General features: G+C 41.7%; 1 protein-coding gene across 4 annotated transcripts in view; it reads left to right on the forward strand.

Annotated features, from left to right (window-relative positions):
- LRRC71 (leucine rich repeat containing 71) overlaps positions 1-22045 on the forward strand; it is a 2015367-nt gene that overhangs the window by 1851143 nt on the left and 142179 nt on the right. For all 4 annotated transcript variants that reach the window (XM_044079834.1, XM_044079832.1, XM_044079831.1 and 1 more), the window contains one exon: positions 4086-4197. In XM_044079834.1, the coding sequence (XP_043935769.1) occupies positions 4086-4197 (112 nt within the window). The remainder of the gene's footprint in view (positions 1-4085; positions 4198-22045) is intronic.

The following is a 22045-nucleotide window of genomic DNA, read 5'->3' on the forward strand; positions in this document are numbered from 1 at the left end:
TTACTTCTGCCCGACAGGTGTCTAAGCTTCATGCCCTTATAGCTTGTCCTCCTTATTTTACTGTTTCATAAGGACAGGGTGTCCTTGCATATTAATCCTTCTTTTATGCTCAAGGTGGTGAATAAGTCATCCCTTAATCAGTGTATTCATTTGCTCACTTTTTTCCCTTCTCCACAGTCTGCCAGTGAGAAGGTGCTACACACATTGGATGTGCATAGACAACTCAGATTTTATTTGGGTAAGACCAAGACTATTAGGAAATCTGATCAGCTCATCCTAGATCCCTAGGATTAGCTGTATCTAGGCAAACTATTTCTTTGTAGATCTCAAAAGCTAATTATTTTTGTTATTCCTTTCTTGGTAAGTACATTCCTTATTCTGTTAAGGCTCATTCTACCAGAGTTGTGGCTTCTTCTGATGCTGTTTTCAATGGTTTTGATACTAACTCTATTCTTGAGGCAGCTACCTGGACTTCTGTGCATACATTTACCAAGCACTACAAGTTGGATGGAATCTCCAGAGCTAGAGCTGGTTTTGCTAGGGCCATCCTTTTTGGCTTCCTAGATGACATTTATTTTATGACCCATTCCTCCTTCCATGTTTCTTCCTGAGCTTTGGCCCTCTCCTTAATATAATGAATACTGCAACAGTGAAATGGAAGGACAGTACAATTGTGTAAAATCTTACCATAACTGTTGATGTTCCTCTCTTCACTGTTGCAGTATTTACTCCCTTCCACCTCCCTCTTGGTCCTTTCATCTTCTAGATATACTGGTAACCTCTTTTTTTTCCTTGGACTGGCGTTCCTACTGGGGCGCTCAGTTCTGCGGATGGTACATCCGGACAGCACCTTCATGCCCTACGCTATGTGAGAAGCATACATGTGATGTATGGCGTACCTTAAAGCAACCTAAGGCCTTAGTATACTGGCCAGATGTCAGGCTGTCCTTGGCAGGGGATCTCTAATGTAGTGAACACTGCAACACTGAAGAGAAGGACATCTACCCTTATGGTAAGATTTTACACAATTGTACTTTCTTCAACATACCCATCCACCTTCCCGTTGTTATGGGTAGTGAGGTCTGTGGGGCACAGTCAGATCCAACACAAGGCAACACAGTGCTAGCTGGGGTGGGGGTGGGGTCTGGCAATGGCTTTAAAAAATAAAATAAAATTTCTACATCTTGGCAATATCAACAGCAACAACAACAACAACATATCTCCCTTTAATATTACACCGTCTCAGCCCAGTGTCAGCACGTGCATCTTGGAGATGTCAGAATAAACAGAAAAATGCTGTTCCTTTAATTCCTTTAACATTATACTTTCTCACCCCAGCATATATGTATATCAGGAGATGTCAGCACACACAACCAGATTTTCAAAGTACACAGGAGATTCTAAGTCTCTGGATCTGAAGCAGAGAGATTTTCCTGGAGTTATTTGCAGAAGCAGAGAGATTTTCTATAGTGAGACATATTGCTATTTGCAGCAGTACTTGGGATGCAGGATATGAAGCAGAAATGTGTCATAGCAGGAACAGTTTAGTTCTTTGGTTGGAAGCAGAAATGTTCTGTAGTAGGAGCAGTTCAGTTCTTTGATTGCAAAAGACTTGCATCTTTGGAAAGTGAAGGTAGTGTGTGTGTGTGTGTGTGTGTGTGTGTGTGTGTGTGTGTGTGTGTGTGTACTTGAAGTGCTCCAATTAGGGGGCACTGTTTAGCTAAGTGATTTGTTCAGAGTCAGATCGTGAACCTTAAATATGGGAGGGAAGAATCTTAGTCTTCCACACCAACTGCCAAGCCTCTTTTAATTTTTTTTTTTGTAAACCAGTCTGTCATAGGTAAGCACTATGCTAGTTAGCCTTCCAGACCATTTTAAGCCTAGCCAATTTCCCTTCAAAGGTGAGAATCGAACCCTGTAAATTATGTTTATGAAGTAAACACCTTAACCATTATGCCAACCCTGTCAGTGCCAGTCATAGGGTTTCATAATTTTGTGGGTCATAAAATAAATGTTGATACATAGCCTGTTGTTGTTAACTTTTTAAATGATTTTAGAGTAGTCTGCTCTTATGTGAATCCAGATTTGTAGAACATCTCACATTTTTGTGTACATTACCCAACATATAATGATATGATTGACTCACACTTGTGTAAACATTGAGATTGCTAAAAGATTTTGATCCCTAAAAATACATTTGCCTAGCAGTTGGCAGAGATGGTTAAGGCTGTGAGCTGTAGTTCCTGTGGTACAGGCTTTGATTTCTACAGTCCTCATTTGCCTGCTGTGTGACTTTGAGCTGGTCACTTAATCAGACAGTTTTTTGGGGCACCTGGGAATTTGGACTAAGCTTCTCAGTGCTTCTCTGGACTGCAAGCCTAGTAACAACCTTTGACCTAGAGTACTTAGGGTGTAAAGGAAGAAAATTAATAGTAGCAATTAGGAGCATTATCATATGAGCTGTGTTCTTTGGATGTGTGCCTTCTTTTCCTTGTTATATTGACAGTGTGCATATTATTTAGCTGTGAAAAAATCAGATGGTATCAGCTCTGAGTTGAATGTTTATATTTTAACTATGAATACATTTTTTTATTTAGCTTGCTTTTGCAAGCACATAGATGTCAGATGGGCTATATAGCTTATCTAGCAGTTGGTGCAGAGGAGTAAGGCTATGAGCTGTTAAAAAGCTGCTTCCTATAGCACATGGTTTGATTCTCACAGCTGTCATTTGTGTGTAATTCTGAAAAGTTAATTTAGCAGACAATACTCTTGGGCTGCTCATGGAAAAGGGCAGTTGTGTCCAGTGAACTGTCCCAGACCATTAGTAAATACATTACACATTTGTCTTTTGAATTTCTGTGCCTGTCACATAGATGCTAATTAGAAAGTCACTATGTACTATTTGAGTACTAAACCCTGCATTCTGTTGTAGTTTAAATGGTTGTCAGATGCATTTTCAGTAAATGTGAATTTCAAAGGAATAGAAGTTTACTATTTCTCATGCTGAGTCTGTTTTCACTGTGAGAGTGTTTGTTAAGAAAATAGTTGTCAGTGTTTTTTTTTTTTTTGTAAAATTTGAAATAAATGTTTTAAATGAAATTCAAATCTCTGTGGTAATTGTAAATGTAAAGGAGAAAATAGTATGTACACTGACAGGTTTTTAATAGTATTTTTGGTAATTAGGGAGATACAGCCAAGTAATGGGACACTGGAATTACTGTGGAGGGGGGGGGGGGCTGGTCCATTGCCATGCCCAGGGCCCCATTTAATCATAATATGGCTCAGTTGTGGGGTATATATTTTGGTTACATGCATGTTCATATGTATGTGCTTCACTTTAAAACACCATACTGGACATCTAGAGAGTAGGAGCTGTGGTAAGAATTATGGATAAAGGGGAAGATTTAAAGTCTGAGAAGGTGTCTCCTGCCAAGCTGACTACAATCTCTGGCATTTGATCCTGAAGGTTGAATAATATAGGCACAGATCATGCAGATGTGACATTAAGGTAAGTACATTACTTTCATTTCTCACATATGTAGCCTGTTGACAGAAATATTCTGTAAGATCTGTGAACATCTGTGCCTGTAATGTCAAATACTGAAACATTTGTCTGCAATGTATTCCCATGGTTACGTATGCAGGTATGTATGTATGTATGTATGTATGTATATACTTATAGGTTCATAGGTAATTACATGGCTAGCTGCCCTTGCAGTCCATTTTAAGTCTATCCAGTTTCCCTTTTGGTGTTCAAATTAGCCTATCCCATTTGATGTTAGATTGATTTTACCTATCCCATGGTCGATAATTATGTATTATCCCTAAAGAGAATAACTGGGATCATACCTTAGATAATTTGTAATTATTTGTATATATCCAGGGTATGTTTGTAAATAAGAATTCTAAAATTAAAATGCAGACCGAACAGAGTCTATACTGAGAATTCAGTAAATATGTAAGATGACATTTTTGTTTCTGATTTAATCCTGCTGGAAAAAGGACTACAATAAGTATATTTTTACCTTTTCCCTTAATTTTGTTACAAAAATAAACATTTTAATCTTTTTTTTGCATTTTTATAGCAGTCAGCAGAGCAGACCGAGACTGTACACCCTTTACTTGAACAAGCTGATCACCATGATGGGAAGGTGTTCCTGCCTGGAAATCGGACACTTATAAACCTCAATCTCATGCGTAAGTTGATTGGCAAAGCTACTTATATTAGGATCTTCAGCTGAATACCTTTAGCCAGTGGATAAAAGGAGCATAATCAAAGCTGATGGTTACCAGCATGTTCAATTATGGTGGAATTAAAATAAATCTTATGTAAGGTGTAGGGTTGGGGGGAAAATAAACAAAAAAAAGTTAGTGAATTACTTAAGGATGTTAACCCATTTTATTGATATGATATTCTGTGTGTGCATCAGCAATATATTTTTATTCACATTGGGTGCCTAGTACTATAATGTTCAATAACTGCCTGCCAGATTTTGAACAAAACATAGGCAGTGAAAGGCAGATAGTTAGAACAGATAAAGTGAGATTGTGCACTGTGTATTTCACCTGCACGGCTGTCAGTATGATAATCAGGGCAGCCTAATTAGGCACTGACCTAAGATAACATATTGATAGTATAGCCTGTGTTGTGTGTTTTTCATATTCATAGACATCATTAAATCTGAATTGGTGGAGCTCAACACAATGGCACAGTGAGTAACGCGCACTTCACTGCTGCAGGTTCTTTAGTTCAGTTCTCAGCTGGGTGGCCTTCTGTGTGAAGTCTGCCTGAGTTTTGTTCAGATTTTCCAGTTTCTTCCCACTTCCCAAAGACATGCAGTACATTGCTTTGCTATCTTCCAAACTGCCTACACTGTGTTTTTACATTGTGTAAGTATGTGCATCCTACAATAGACCGGTGCCCTGTCTAGAATGAGCTTCACAGCTTTGTGGCCGGCCACTGGCTGCTGGGATAGGTTTCAGCATCTCCATTTTCCCATAAATGATGACAGGTTATTGGAAAGTGGATGGATGGGATGATTGTGGTCTTCCTGAAGGCACATTGGTATTGTGGCATGATTAACACAACAAAAATTAAGCACCACCATGAGATAAAGCAGAACATGAATAATCTTTGTTCTTTACCCCTCTACGCAACATGTTTACAGGAAAAAAACAGTGGTTTCAGTCCAAGACCTTTGAGAGCTGAAAGGAAAAGAGATGGTAGTTTTCAGACGCCGAGGTCCTCATGGACATATTTCCACTGGTGCAAATGGAAGAGTTAATTATATCCCTTTGTAGAAATAATGGCTACCTACTTGCACTTCTTTATTGCTTCTCCCACCGCAGGCAGTCAAAGTTAACTCTACTTTATTTATTTATTGACATTTGACTACTGAGAATGTCCGACTGGGTAAAAGCCCATTTTTAGCAGAGGCCCATGGAGAAAAGCTCCAAATTATTATAAGACATTTTAAGAACAATAATTTTACAATCTTCAAAAATAAAACAAAAACATCTGGAGTTTAAATAATTATAACAAATTAGACATAATATAAAAACATTGATTAAGAACCACTAGAAGTTATATGACATTCATTTAATATTTAGAGAAATTTTAGACTGTAGAAAAATTAAAGGTAAATTGGTCTAATACAAATAGGAATTGCAATATGAAGTGATGGAAAACAGGCTTATGGTATACTTAGAGAGAAATTCAGGGAAGAAAATTAGCAGTGAGGACTAAGTGAGGAAGGGAGAGTACGGAGGTATAAGGAATGAAAAGGTACTTGTTCACATTTGGAGATATAATTTACTTGGTTTTGAATGAGAACAGAGTCAAATGTTAGCTAGGAAGTCTTTCAGAGTGGTTTTGAAAGATGGCAGAGAGGTACCTGATGGATGCAGGTAATGAGTTCCAGGCCTTAGAAACCTTGTAAGAGTGCAGACAGTGCCCATCAGATTTGCTTGTTTTGTGGACACTGGCTCGCAATGACCAACTGGGAACATAGTTCTGTAGAATGTTTTTTAGTGCTGGACAGGCAGATGGATACAGGATAATTTTATAGTTGGTAGGAAGTTGAGTATATCTTAGATGACGTGGCAGTTCTAACCAATTTAGGCTTTTCAGTGCTATAAAGCGGTGGGCTCTGAAATGGGTATGTGCTGCAAATTTAGCAACTTTGTTATAGCACTGTTCAAGTTTTAATTTTTTGGGAAGCCTTGAGGTTAATAAGAATGGGAGCACCATAAAGAAGAGTGGGAAGGAGATAAGTAGTGGCAAGTGTAGTTTTAGTTGCATCTGTGAGAACATTTTTGGCTCTGTAAAACATCCCTTGCTTTTGATAAGTTTTTCTTATGCATTTTTGTATATGCAGGTTGAATGTAAGATTATCATCCACTATCATCCCTAATAATTTGCTATGAGAAGTGACTTCAGTGGTTGTATTGTCAAGAGACAGGACTTCAACATTTGCATGCTTTTCTTACATTTTTAATTATATGCCACCTATTTTTGTCAGTTAATTCAAGAACGGTTTGAAGATTCCATTTTCTCTTAGTCAATCCAGTTGTATCATCCACACAGGAAAAAACAGCCCAAAAAGAAGACAAAACATGCTTATCCAAGCAAGCCATTCACTTTGTCATATCAGAACAGCAAGCAAAGGGACCAGTTACTGTATTGTATTGTTTTTGTCAGAATGTTATGTAAAAGACAAATACTGTAGATGAGTTCCTAGCCTCAGTGAGGCGTTTATTCAGACTGCCTGCAGGAAAGAATGTGTACCACATGAAACTCCCTGAGCTATGCACTAGCACATTTAAAATATACATGATATATGCTTCATTTCTATCTTTTTAGCTATACATTTTACTCACATATATGGCAACTGATTGTAATCACAGATTGTCAAAAATTATTGACTGGTTACAAAACAGGTGCCACATTTACCAATACGTTTTGAGGCGTCTTATTTACTGATATTTCTTGATCATTTGAAGTTCATTCATATATATATATATATATATATATATATATATATATATATATATATATATATATCTGTATATATATCTATATATTTATATTTTATGTAGTTACACTCTGTAGACTGGGTTAATCCCATTAGGTCAGTGGCCTTTTTTCATGAGAGACCTGAGGTGGCATTCGTACTGATTAGGGCAAATTTGGTCAGGGCACTGTGAAACTTCCCCTGCTGTTTTTGATACATGTGGCAGGATCACTTACATCCACCTGAGCTACCACCAACTCAGGCAGGTGGGGCTTTAGTTGAGGGTCTCATTTGAAGGATGGCATTCTCCCTTATGCTGCACTGCAGTATCAGTACTGGCAATTTAATCTACCTGGTATGGAAATAGAAACCCCCAGACTTCTGCCCAAAGGCAGTTGTGCTACTAGTTGAGCTACTGAGTTTTCACCAATTGGTATGTTAGAAGGTAATGACACTGTTACAAAACAGTATAAATGATGCTGCAGTATTTAACATTTGTTTACCAGGAAAGTCCGACTTGGAACAAGCCAATATTCAGTGGAGGCCTGGAAAGAAACACTCCAAATGCATTTCTTTACACAGTGGGAGGAAACTGGAGCACCCAGAGAAAACCCAGATGAACACAGGGAGGACATGCAGACTCCACAAAGAAGGCACCCCAGCCGCAAATTGAACTGGAGAACATCTTGCTGTGAGGTGACAACGTTAACCGCTGTGCCACTGCACTGTCAAATTTTCTATATAAAGTTAATACTTTAAATAGAGATATTCCTTCAAGAAATCAAAAGCCTTGATGTATTAGTTATAGAGAGTTTCCACCAATTTTTGGCTAATGAAGCCAATCTGTGCTGTGTAGCAAGGAAAGCCACAGTAAACCAGTTCAGTTCAGTTCATTGGCCTCCCTGAAAAGGGAGTTTTCTACTTATGGTAGTGATTCATGGGAAAACTAGTAAAACTGAAAAGAGAGATCTGGAAGAAGATACCAGAAGGAATCTGGATATCTTTCCTGCAAAAGGAAAACTAGAAGAAAGAGTGTTGCTGAGAAGCTTTGAGAGACTTGCTAAGACAGACTGTTCCTGCTGTAAGGTGTTAAGCTTAAGGGTACTTCAACTTCTGTTTGTCATTGAAAAATGATTATTTGGAAAGAACCTGTGTTTATTTTAGTAGAATGATATTCTACATTGGTGGAGAATGCAGAAATATGTTGGCACATTTTTTTCATACCAAATGTTCAAAGTTTCACAGACAACTTATGAGGTAGCCAAAGAATATTTGTAGCTTTTCATATTCATGCAGTGTCAAAGAAAGTGCCAACAATTCAACAACTTACTCTGGAGGAATACCTCAAGCCATAACTGGTAGCCTTCAAGTGATACTCCTACCAGGAAGGATGAGACATGGAAACTGGGCTAGAATCCTCTCAGTCCATCTAACTGGGAAGTCTTTAAAAACCTTCATGACATGGAATAAACTGAATATCAAAGGTATGAAAAAGTAAAAAAAAAACACTTAGCTTCAGCTCTGTTACCGTGGAGACACAAACTCAAAAGTTTCATAGCTGGATATTTTCTGGTAATAAAACGGTAAGCTCTCAGTTTTGTAATTTAAAACATATATTAAAATTGTGAGGAGATCGTGTTGGGCAAAATAATAAAATTAAAACAATTTTAGCCATTGATAAAGAAGTTGGCAAAACAGTGATAAAAGAAGCTGGCAGAGACGGTTAAGTTTATGAAAGTGGGGGTTTCAAATAGACCCTAAGGATGCTGAAAATTTTGTTGCATTGGTAGAGAAACTGTTAAATAATGAGCTAATTAGCTGCAACTGATAATATTATGAGAAATCACGGTTGGGTAAAATTGCAATACTTACCTGAGGATTTAAAAGCTCAGTTATTAAATGCCCTTCCGGACAAGGATTTGTTATTTGGTAATGCTTATGCTAAAGTTTTCAAAATCTAGAAGAAATAGGTAAACTCATGCATGGAGTTAAAACTGCTTTTCTTATCCCCAGTTCCTAAGTTTCAGAGGAATTTTCCACCCAATCTACTTTCCTGTAACCTGATCAAAAAGGTGGTCAAAAATAATTTCATTGGCTTATTTAGTTTTAAAAAAATCAAGCAGCCAACAACAATGCAGATGCCAGCACTTAAGCAACAGACAAAATCTTCCACCTGCAATAATCAATAAGGTAATCACTGCAAAGACACCCTATTGGAAATATAAGGACTGCAACTGTGCCCTTTGAAGAAATCGGCCCTGTCAGCCTAGAGGGATAAAGCCCTTACCATGAGCAAGACACTGAAGTTCGATAAGAAGTTTGGGATCCTGTTGGAGCTGGCAGGGAAGAAGAAGTAGTAGTAGTAGAAGAAGAAGAAGAAGAATGATGAGAGATTACCTGCTTGCATCTTCCAAGGAGAGGGTGTGAGGTCATGCAGGGGGTGCAGCCATTTCAGGTGACATAGTGGCTGTGAAATATAAGCTGTTGCTGTGATAGGTAGGCAGACAAGGGACATACCACTTTATGAGTGGATTCCTTTACCCTTATGGCACATTTGCACCCCCCACCTAAGGTACATCAGACCTGTACATCAGTAGGCGATATTGCTTAAGGAAAATCCCAAGCTTGCCATAGTATGACAGCCCTGGGTTCTCTGCTTCTTTGCTTCAGTTGCAGGGGCATTCGTAGCCCAGTAATTGACAGGTCTTCCTATCCACAAAGAAAAGAGTTATTTAGCAAATGGAATGTCTAGGTAAACCCCTCAACTACAGTGGTCCCAATGAGTGAAGGAACAATGGGGGTGCGGCAGGAGTACCTGAAGTCAAAGATATCTGGCAAAAAAAATGTGATCCCAGAAACAGCAGAAAAGTAATTAAGGTTAAGGCTACAGCAAACTAATCCAAAAGAGTAATAATACATGTGTGTGTGTGTGTGTGTGTGTGTGTGTGTGTGTGTGTGTGTGTGTATATATATATATATATATATATATATATATATATATATATATATATATATATATATATATATATATATATATATATATATACACACACACACATATATATAAAACTGTAATACATCTGTTCATTGGAAGGTCAAGACTCTCATTTTTAAAAACTCATGATAGAAATATCTTCATAAAAACCTGGGCGTGTACATGCATTCAAACCATCTCCCGATATTCTAATAAAACATTAATATTACCCATTTCATTTCTACTTTGTACTTGATCAAGAATAAAAAATACAAATTTCTTAAAATGAATATATCTCACAGAATGTTTAAACAAGCCCCGGGATTCATGAAGCTTGCGCCATGCGCCAGAGTAGCATTGGTGATCTAGTGCCAAATATGGCCGTCGAGTGATTCAGGTAAGAGCTGTTTCCACGTGCACTACCAGCATACACCAGAGCTGTGCAGCTCCTGGTGCGTGTATGCTAATTACCCCATGTGCGGCAGTGTAGCATGCAAATGAAGGTATATAGCGATTCATGAAGTTGTGCAGGCATAGCGTAAGCATGTAGAAATGTAAACCAAAAAAAAACAGTTTAGATGTTGTTAAACATAAAATCGGAGCCATAAAAGCGGACCAAACTTACGTATTATAATGTTAATATATGCCAGTGGCTAAATATATAGCCAATGGCATAAAACAACATGCACAACATATAAAAAATAACATTTAATTTCATGGGCACACTAACGCAAAGTAAAACCGCAGTGCATCGGTGCTCAAATGGGATCATAAGGAAAATATATTTAGATGTCATAAAACTGTAATGTAATGCAATTCATGATATCCCCATAATAGTCAATGGCACACATGCTACACCACAAGCATGGCGCAAGGGTTGCTAAGGGTCTGTGACAGTGTTCCGTGCGGTAACTAGCAATTAGCAGGGGTCTGTGACAGTGTTCCGTGCGGTAACTAGCAATTAGCAGTCAATGCAATGCAAATGAGTCAAGCAATGCTGAATCGCAAATGTCCCGCCGGCGTAAGGATGTACCACATGGTGTAGCATTATAACACCGAGGAGTGACCTGGAGGGAAACATGATATCAAGACAGGGGCGCGCCACTGTAGCTGTAAGCACATTGGATCATTGCTAATCCATGTTGCGTGTTGCTAAGCAAAGCCGCAGGATAGGGGTAACCATAGTTTTGCTTAGCTGAGAGCACACAAAGTAACAGAAAGTTCATGTGAACATGGATGAAAACGCACACGAAACCCGGTAAACGGATGTGCGCGGCACACACCACAGCTGAAACAGGAAGGATACGGGAAGACAATAAGGAAATCCTGCAGCATGGTAATTGGAGTACAAATGAGTAATTAACACCTATAAACTCACAGTGGGCCATAGACAACAGCTAACAAGGCTGCTAGCAGCTACCTGCAAAACAGGAAAGGGGAGGTGCCATACAGCAAAGAAAAGAGAACTGTCACAGAAGAACAAAGCAAACTTGCTGTAGATCAGCTACATAACACATTTCCCAACACAATTCTGGGTTGCGGAAGCACAAAACAAGAAAGGCGGCAGCTGGATGCATTCCTGACAATGGGAGGTGAAGCGGGTTGAAAATAGAAGTAAAGGGCAATAGATGAATCACGGCAGACAAGCATGAGTCAACAACAAAGGCCCCACAATAGCAGTACCTGCTGTAAAAGCAATAATTAAGATACCCTGCAGCTGGAATAGCACAAACACACCCAATTACACCAGCATCCTCCATTGCACAATAGTATAAGGTGTGAAAGCCACACACACACACTTGTGTATTCCCAGACACTCTGCACCATTGGTGTATACAGACGGGGAACTTTTAATATGTATATGTTAGGGGCTGCCATAGCTTTGATTCACCAGCATGTGTTGGAGACTGACGGTGGTGTGGAGGGTGATGCTGACAACCATCTCAGGCACTGGAGCAGGAGACTAGTGTTCAGACCCAGGGTAATCTACCAGGGGCTGCATGATCTGGAGATAGTAGAGCGTTACAGGGTGGACAGGGACATCATACAGCAACTTGTTGAGCTGTGCCGGCCATGCCGCAGAGCCAGAAGTAACAGAGAGGAACCTATCCCAGTGGATACGAAGGTATGTGTAAGCTTGAGAATACTAGCCACGAGTACCTTCCAAAGGCCAACTGGGGATATCATGGGGATCTCACAGGCATCAGCATCCAGGGTACTCCACCAGTTCCTGGATGCCATGTTACCACATGCCAATGAGCACATATACTTCCCCACAAACGCAGGAGGAGTTGGTCAGCAATATCCTTCTCTTCCACCGTGTGGTGGACTACCTGGAAATACTGGGTGCAATAGACTGCATGCACATACACATCAAGTCACCACCCAGTGAGCAGGGTAGGTGCTACATAAACCGCAAGGGATTCCCCTCCATCAACTGCCAGGTCATGTGCAATGCCCAGGGCATTATCATGGATGTGTGTGCTGGCAGTCCTGGAAGCTATCGCGACTCCCACATCTGGCATTCCTCACAGCTGTATCAGGTATGTGCCAGGGGAGACATCCCATATGGCCACCTGGTGGGGGATGCTGGCTATGCACTGGAACCGTGGATGATGACTCCCATCAGAAATGCACACACAGCCATGCAAGAAAGCCATAATGAGGCACATGCAGAAACCAGAATCATCATAGAGCGCATGTTTGGGATGCTGAAATCACGGTTCCATTGCTTGGACATATCTAGTGGAGCCTTGCAGTACTCTTCAGGAACATGTGCCCACATCTTCATAGTATGTGCCATGCTACACAATATGATCCTGCGGAAACAGCTGCAGCAGGGACAGAATGGTGAAGGCCCTCACAGCCCACCACCATTGCCAAGGGACCCACAAGCACAGGGGGACTCAGACCACGAACACCCTGTGCTAGCCCCAGTAGGTAGACGGAGGCATGCCCAGTATGCCCATACCTTGGCAAAGAGGGAACATATAGCACACACACTGACAGTGTAGGCACTCATGGACTGACACCCTTCTCCACCTGCACACACAGCAAACATGGATGGCACACACACACACCACCACCTGTAAATTGTCATGTATAGGTGGTCTACTGTGTGCAACCTACATAGTTAGCGCTCAGCTATTGTACACACAACCGCCATTGGCACAAGGTAAGTCAATACCTGAACAGTATATTAAGCTATCAGCATGTGTCCATACTGTATGTACAGGTTCATAGATACATAGTTAGGTACATGCCCAACTGCCGAGGCCACTCATAAGCATAGGCAAAATGTGTCTGCTGTTGCCACCCCATCGATCAACTAACTGTCCCTCTGTGGAGCAGAGCCACTTTCGGGATCCCTGGGGTGTAGCTGCAGTTCACCACTCACTCTGCAAGGATTCCCCGGAGTGTCAGTGAGGGGTTTTGTATAATGTAATCAGGGATGTAGTTCCAAACAATGGGGAGTACCCCTGACAGGAGCCTTCACAGATGTGTACATGTTACATAGTATACCTTAAACACAGCTTGCATATATAGGTAGTTCTCCACAGAATAATAAACATGTGGAACACACAACCGCTGAAATGTGCGTTAATCACCCTTGCACTACCAGTGCCTGCTCTGAAAGGTAAGATATAACTGCCAGGATTAGGACACGCAACCATTTACACATTCATCACAATAACATACCGCTAAGCTACCTTAGATGTACCGATGGCAGTCGTGTATACTGACAGGATAAAACACAAAAGGTAGGAATGTGTTGAAATAGGACAAACTGGCATGTACACAATGAAAGGTGTATGTTTTATATATATATATATATATATATATATATATATATATATATATATATGTATATATATATATATATATTTATACACATCATTATATATATATATATATAGAGAGAGAGGGAGATATGTCGATATATGAGGATATTCATATAAGTAGATGTATAGATTGGTTAACAACATTTACATAACCATGGAGGTACATATAAATGGGATACCTACCACATACCGACTGCTTTACATACCGATGAGCGTAATCCCGAGGCTTAAAGAAGTCCGAAAGAACACAGTACCAAAACACCAGATGCGCGAGGTGTAATCTCACAATGTTAATGGACAGTTAATCAGTGCTTCTGGTGTTGCGGTTTGGGTAGGTTACTGTGTGTACGTGTGTTTCTTAGGGCTGTAGTGTGTGTAAGTGTGTGTTCTGTGTGTGGTGTGTGGTCTTGGGGGACTGTAATGTGTAGTTGTGGGTTAGCTTTGTGCGTCTGTTTGTGCGACCTAGGATGTAGAATATTAAAGTAGGGGGTAGTGTGGGGGGCACAGACACCTACATGGGGAGTGTAGGGGGGGCTTGGCCACCTGCTCATACGTAGTGTAGGATGGCTTGTTTGGATGTGTTGGGTAGCAGTGTGTCTGTGTGTGCATGTGTGTGTTCCATGTTTGTGTTACCTTCGCGAGTTACTGTCGATGTCGGTAATGTGGGTATGGGAGTCTGGTCCTGGTACTGTGTGCGTCGGAACACTGTGGTTTCAGGATTCTGTCGGTCTCCCGTATACAGCGGTTGAAGTGTTCACATATGTGTATAACATAGACCATAGCAAGCACACATTCCGCCACTACCAACCTTTATGAACAAAGGATATGGAGAGTATATGCCTATACACCATTACAAATATGTGCTATGGTCATGAGCCAATGATAGTGTTACCACCTGCCCCACTTTGCAAGGGACACTCCCTCTTTGGGCAGTTGTGTCCTGACCAAATATATTAAACGTGGCAAATGTCCTGGGATTGTAGGACATAATTATGTCCATATGTACTGTAATAGTTGCATACAATAGTTATTTCTGTATCTAAAATACCTACATGGCACAGGAAACAGGATAAGCAACTAAACTGCTACAAGAATAAGTTTATATTTAGGCAAGAAAGGAAAGTTCTATCCCTTGTACTGACCATGAGTTTGAGGCGGCCTGTAAAATCAGATGTGTGTCCTGAAAAGGACCCACTATGGACATATGAAAAGGTGGCAACCCTAGCCAAAGAGGGTCAGTCACCAACACAGCTACGATGACTGCAAATACCTATGACAGAAATACACAGCTATCATGTAGCAACACATTATTACATTCAGATGTATTACCAAAGGGATTCAAGGACTAACATCACCTGCATGCTATACAGGAACCACATAACAGTGCCTTAATGAATCAGCCTGCAATTACCATTGTATTAGTCCACAAAAGGATAGGTGTTCAAATAGGGAAGGAACCCTCATGCACATAGCGATTATGTATAAAGGCAGTTCCTACACACCTGCATCTGCTAAGCACACCCACCAACATAACCCCCACACCCAAACATATTACAGTACAAACTGTAATAACATCACAAATCATTCACACACTGTACGACATCTGCAGAAGCCTTAACATACCTTGTCAGAGACACACTAACATGGCCCTATGTGAAATAGCTGCCGTTATACAGTGGGACAGCTGCTGATGTAATAGGGTTTGTTTGCACTAATCCCATTTCAGAGGGTTGTGCGTACACCGGGATGTGTTAACAATTAGTTAGTAACAGCACAGTATGCTACACTTGTACACCAGATCAAGGATGTCTGGTGAGCACACTGTACACCACATAACAGTTCATGCATAGCCATACGGCCTTAAGCTGGCCAAACATCCTTGCCAGACTTAAACATCTGCAGAAGTATCAGGTACAAACAAACCCTGCATAAGTAGCAGTGTTCCGAAATATAACAGCTGTACTCACATGTAGAACTAAATCATCTAGCCATTGCACACAGTCCACAGGAGTCATGAAACTAATATATCTCTGTGTGTCTCCATATAGCTGTTGAAATATATCACAATAACACATCTAGGCCATCTCCTTCGAAAGTAAGGCAAACGGACAATGCCCAAAAGGAGTACTCACTTATACACCACTGTTGACATGGTATCGGCTAATGAAGTAGCTGCACAGCTGATGTGCATCCAATTAACTACTTTGGAACAGCAATTGGTAGAAAGGATACCACATGTTACTGATATGTAACTAGAAAAGGATGTGTTATCACACATTCAAACCATCCATATATACCAGTGGAACGTTACAAAGAACATTGAAGCACAGACTGAAAAGGATTGAATCAACAGTTAACGACACCTCGGGTTACTAATAAGGTATGTAGAACAGTCAGTATGTCTGTGTATGTAGTACTATTCTGTAGTATTTAAAGTGCACGCAATCCATGTAGTGGAAACAGTTATCTTGTAGTGATGTATTGTTGAGCATAGTTATGCTTGTAGTATTTGTGTGTACTGCTGTAGGTCATAAGGCAAACACTGCATACACCACAAGGGATGCTATATAAGGGCTTTGAAGAGAAATACTCCTCACCAGCCAGCTTCAGTGGCAGGGCTCATCCAACAAGTATGTGCTATAATAGGGGATAGTGTATGTTGATATATTGTAACTGTAGCCATATGTATGGGTGTAATACAGAGAATAACATGTGGAAGGTTGGACCACTGTGCAAGTATGTTTTGCATTGTGGGATATTGTGCCAATAACTGTGTAATGTACAGTATTGTAGGCAGATATGTATTACAAGCTACATAGCATTACTGTAATGGTAGGCAAACATTATTTATGTCAGTTGGCATTTACAATACACAATAACAGGATACATATGTCTTTTAGTGAGCTGACAGTTTATCAGCATGATAGCAAAGTAAAATGGAAGAGCTATTTAACTATCCATGCACATAAGACATGTAATATTGCAAAGGTAGGTACTAGGCTGTCTTACCAAGGGTATCTGTAAGCCTAACTAGCATGTGTTGTCTTTCGCCACCCCCATAGGTTGGTTCCCTGTGCCTCTGAATGCCAGAGCCAATAGTTCCCTGTGCCTCTGTCCAGCAGAGCCACTGCAGTGATCCCCAGGTACATGTCTGTCTCCCGTCCACATGTCAAGGTTTCCCTTGAAGAGTGCTCGTGAGGGGCCCTGACTTGGAATCACGTTCCAAAGCATAGGGAGTGTCCGGGTCAGGAATCTATCTGTCCAGCACATCCTACTCATCGTTGTGGTTAGATGTATATCGCTAGAGCATGTGGTTCTCAGGGGCTTCTGTTTAGGTGGAGCATATCCAGGCATACAGGGTTGGACATGGGCCTTGTATGTCAAGCAGAGATCACCTGTGAGTATGCGGTATGCAACTGAGCACAGCTGGAGTTTCGTAGGTTGGGTTGCATAGGTCATCAGTTTGAGGTCAGTAATCCTCTTGGTGTGGTACTGGTGTGGTCTTCCAAGCTGTTGCAGTTGCCTTGTAAGGTATATCTCAAATGGGGTGTTGTATCCTTTAATGGGTCTAATATGACATGTGTAGAGTCACAATGGCCCCTCTGATCTGCATTCGAACCCATTAGAGATTAGAGGGGCCATGTAGAAGGATATTCTAACCACTTTGTCATTATGGGTATCGAAGGAGAGATTGCCATCTACTGGTGTTTCCGGATCTCATATTACCTTTTCGGTATGTAGGGGACTAGCACCTATGTGGTAGTCCACAGGTAATTAGTTATATCCAAAGAGGGGATGACTATGCACTTTTAGGCATTCAGCTTGACGCCATGATATTAACACCAGGTATCCATCTCAGTGCGACCCTTCCAGAAGGTGTCTGTAACAGCTGGGGAAACAATTATGTCCCCTAGTTTGCATTCGTCTGCAAACCTTTTCAGCCAAAGCCCTCCTGTGCTTGTCTGTATGTCAGAGAAGTATATACCGAACATGAGGGGTCCTAGGACTGAGCCCTGGGGGACGCCAGTTGTAACTGGTATACAGTTGGACCTAGGGTATGCAACTCCCACTGTGTGGGTTCTGTCTGTGAGCCACTTTGCAAACCATCACATGACGTAGGGGTTAATGTTCAGGTGGATGGGTATGTTGATAATACCAGAAGGAGGAATGGTGTTGAAAGCCTATGAGAGATCTTGGTAGGCTGTGTGGACCTCCTTACCCTCATCTAATGCCTTGGTAACTGTCTCTAAGAAGTCCACCAGGTTTAGGAGGCATGGTCCGGCCTTAACAATGCCAAACAGGGAGGGGTCAAAGGTTGGGAGGTACCCAATGTCTCTGTGACAGTGATCCATGATGTGCACCATAGCCTTGCAGACCAGGTTAGTCAGGCCTATAGGGAAATAGGTTCCATGGTCCATTGTGGCGCCACCTTTGTGGAGTGAGATAACTGTTGCTGTGCGCCATTCAGGGGGCACTATGCCCGATGTGAGGCTATTATTGAACATGGTGCATAGGTGGGGAGACAGTACGATCCGAAGTTCGTGTAAAATGCAGCCTGGGATGTTGTCCGGTCCCATGGATGCTGTGATATTGCCTTTAAAGTGTGCAGCTTTGAGAGGGATCTGCCAGGATGTTGCCAATATCAATTGTTTCTGTAATGTTCGTGCCTTTGTGCTGTAACTCAGAGCAGATCTGGTTGTTGATATTGAGATATGTGACATAGCTATAGAATGCTTTGTGGTTGTTGTTGGTATTAGTTGCGTTATAGTTTTCGTAGCTAGCTTTGGAGGATCTTATAAGGGATCTCACCTTCATACTGAGGCTGGCCAGGGATCTCCTCCATGCATGGTATTGTACTCTCATTTGCAACAGTGTCTTCCTCCTGTAGTACAATATGTTTATGGCAGGAGACCAGCAGATTGGTTTAGTTAATTAGGACTATAGCGTCCTGGTTCTGTTTGGGATAGGACAAGCCATGCACTCATGTAAGTGCTTATAGAGTGCATTTGTGTAGGATTCAGCAGTTGTAACAGTACTGTCCATCTGCATGGGTGTCATGACTTCCACCATGTCTGTCTCAAGAAGCATGTAGTTGGCCTTGTAGACATATTATACTGTGGTTCCCTTAATGGGGGGTAGATGCGGGATGTGGATATCAACGGTGTTCAGCACATGGTCTGATCGGACCAACGAGGAGTTGGCTTCACGTGTGGAGCACCAGTCACTCATGTTGGTAATGACTAGGTCTAGGATATTGTTGCCCCTGGTGGGTGTGTGGATATGTTGAGTCAGGGCATTGATGTTTATGAATTCCAGAAACCGTTGAGCTAATGTGTTGGTACATGAATAGTTTTCCCAGTTAATGGTGGGGTAGATTCAGTGAGACATATGTGATGAGTGTGGTGTGCGACTGTGTACCTTCTCCACATGACAGTCAGGGTCAAGCTTGGTTGGAGAGACCTTTACCTCCAGTGTGGCTAGATGAGTGCATCTCTCACAGGTTGTAGTGCTGGGTGGTAGGCGGAGAGGCTTGTCTGTGTACATGAGGCAATGTGTACATTTCCTGAAGATGTCCAGATTCATCAGATAGACAGATGAGAACACTGGCAGTTGACTCTTGGACATACCTGAATATAGAGCTACATTCACTTAGATAAGTGAGGTAAGTGAGTACAAGAGCTACATTACTCTACGCAAGTGAGAAAAGTATGTACAAAACCTGTTCACCCGTACCTGTAGGTGATGTGGAAGATTGAGTGCTATAGTAATTATTAGCTTACGTAGTGTTTACAAGTCCTGAACAAGTGCTTAGCATGAATAAGCAATCCAGATAGGGTCTTGGATAATATAAACACATGGCCCCCTCCCCCCAACAGGTACGCAAGCATATATCCATGTACACCACAGGGCCCCTTTACCCACAACTATGCAGATACAAGCTGCACTCAGTCTGCATGGGACCTGCCCACATCACAGGTTGTATCATACACATATGGCAAAACAAGATGCTCTCCACGTACACATCATGTAAAACATAGCTCCATATCAGGTTGTGTACACACTGAATGGTGCACACCAACAGGTATCACAATCCACAAAGGGGGAGACACCACTGATAATGGGAAGTACTGCACTACTAACCTGCTGAGTCTGGTCTGGAAGGCCATAAACCTTGATCACTTAAGTGATGTCAGCAGTAAAGATGTAGATGACAGTATGGTTGATGTCACACTGCATATCATAATCTTGCCAGGTCAAAGGACATCATCACCCATACTGTGTACCACCTATACTCGGTATACTAGATGTACATTCCTATGTCACAGGAGTGTTTTGCAACAGGACTGCTGGCAGCACCAACACTACAGAAGGTCTCTGAATAATACGTGATCATCACACCAGTGGCAGCTACAGTATATCAGGCTTAATGAATTCTATTCCCCCTCATTGTAGTCCATACCTCACAGACAAACAGAGGGCATCTGCGTATTGAAGTATGCAAATGACTATGACCTAGGAGCAATAGCTGACTCACATTGTCACCCCTATGTTAATAACCCTGTACCCATGAACTACCACCTAGGCAGCTGTCAACATAATGGACACTTGTGCGTGAGGGATGCAGCTGGGCAGTTGTCTTTCCTGTGATAGCTACATCACCACACCTGTCAGGGAGTCATATGTGGCAACCCTAATAATGATAGGATGCCATTCATGAATATAGAGATCATTGTCCAGCCATACAGAACACTCAAGTGAGCCATATCAGATCACATATTTCCTTTAAGGGGTATTGGCCATGTGCAGATGGTCTACACCAGCCTTCCCATTCCCCATTTCCACTATGTAGCATGATGCATACCCTGAATAAATCCATGCCCAACCCAGTGATGTCAGACATGCTACACGTACTCATCCTGATCTCGATCCCATACTTCATGGACATCCACCTACCACATGCTGGACAGATCCTTGTCCCATACTCTTGACATAGTCCTGCCATACTATGCATTCCTGTCCATCAAAGCTGCACATTGCTCCCCTCTCAGACATGGTGTGATGACTACATGGTAATGCATGGTATATGTATCATTAACCCTGTGGATCAGTAATGTGGCACTGCTGCACCTGGCCCCACAGACCCGCCTGTCGGCTATTGCCAGGTAACCTTTCATCCTAGATGCATACATGGCCAATGGCATATAGCTCACTAGTTGACTTTGACTGTACTTGTTATAGTTGATATCCATCCCTGCAAATACCATCTGGCTAGCCAGTGTCACATGTGTATCACATGTGCAACACAGGTCATATATGGCAGGATGTTGAATCACTGTACAGTGCCATGTAGATGTATATGGCAGAACACATACATGTAAAACCTTATGTGAGCATGTCTGCAGGGTCACAGGTCATGTCTGTTAAGGCAGTGTAAGTCCTTATATTGCATCAAGGTCGACTGCATTAATGTGGACACATCCAGCCATGTGCTGATAGGTAGGAACACCAGTACAGGCAAACAGACATGCATACATCAAGACAGCAACCACAAGGAGTATGAGCAATGTAATCAGGTGACACCCACACCCACACACACATATATGGTGATAATATCCACTCAACATTGAGTGTCACATGTGTGTGACACAAACACTTCAGTGTCATGTAGGTTTGCAAATACAACTATTTAAAATGAATTAATGCGATACACATGTATGTTCAGCTGTAGCTCTGTATGTCTCTGAGGTACTGTGACCTGTCTCCATCATTATGTCTTCTAGGTATGCCGCGTGCAAGGCTTCCCCCTTTTACACGCTTGGAGGATGAGGCCCTCATCATATACCTACTTGACAATCATGACATCCTTTTCAGCCATGTGCCACAGGATGCACAGCAGCGGGATGCCCTGTGGATGGAACTTCGCAGGAGGGTTAATGATGTGGGTGGCCACAACCGCACATACCAGCAGGTGTGCAGACACTGTATAGACCTCATTAGATGGGCGAAACAGCATGCAAATGCAATCGCCAGGGAACAAGGTGCAACAGGTGGTGGACCACCAACCCAGCCCCTACTCACATGTACCGAGGAACTACTGGCCAACCTGGGGACACCTGCAGAACCACATCCACAAGCCTTAGCCGATATTGTGGAGGTGGGTGTCTCTCAACCACTGAGCCTGGAGTTGCCTGGTAAGTCAGTACTGCACCTATAAC

This window comes from Protopterus annectens, chromosome 8.part0, assembly GCF_019279795.1.
Source record: "Protopterus annectens isolate FY-2018-M chromosome 8.part0, PAN1.0, whole genome shotgun sequence".
Taxonomy (NCBI): Eukaryota; Metazoa; Chordata; order Ceratodontiformes; family Protopteridae; genus Protopterus; species Protopterus annectens.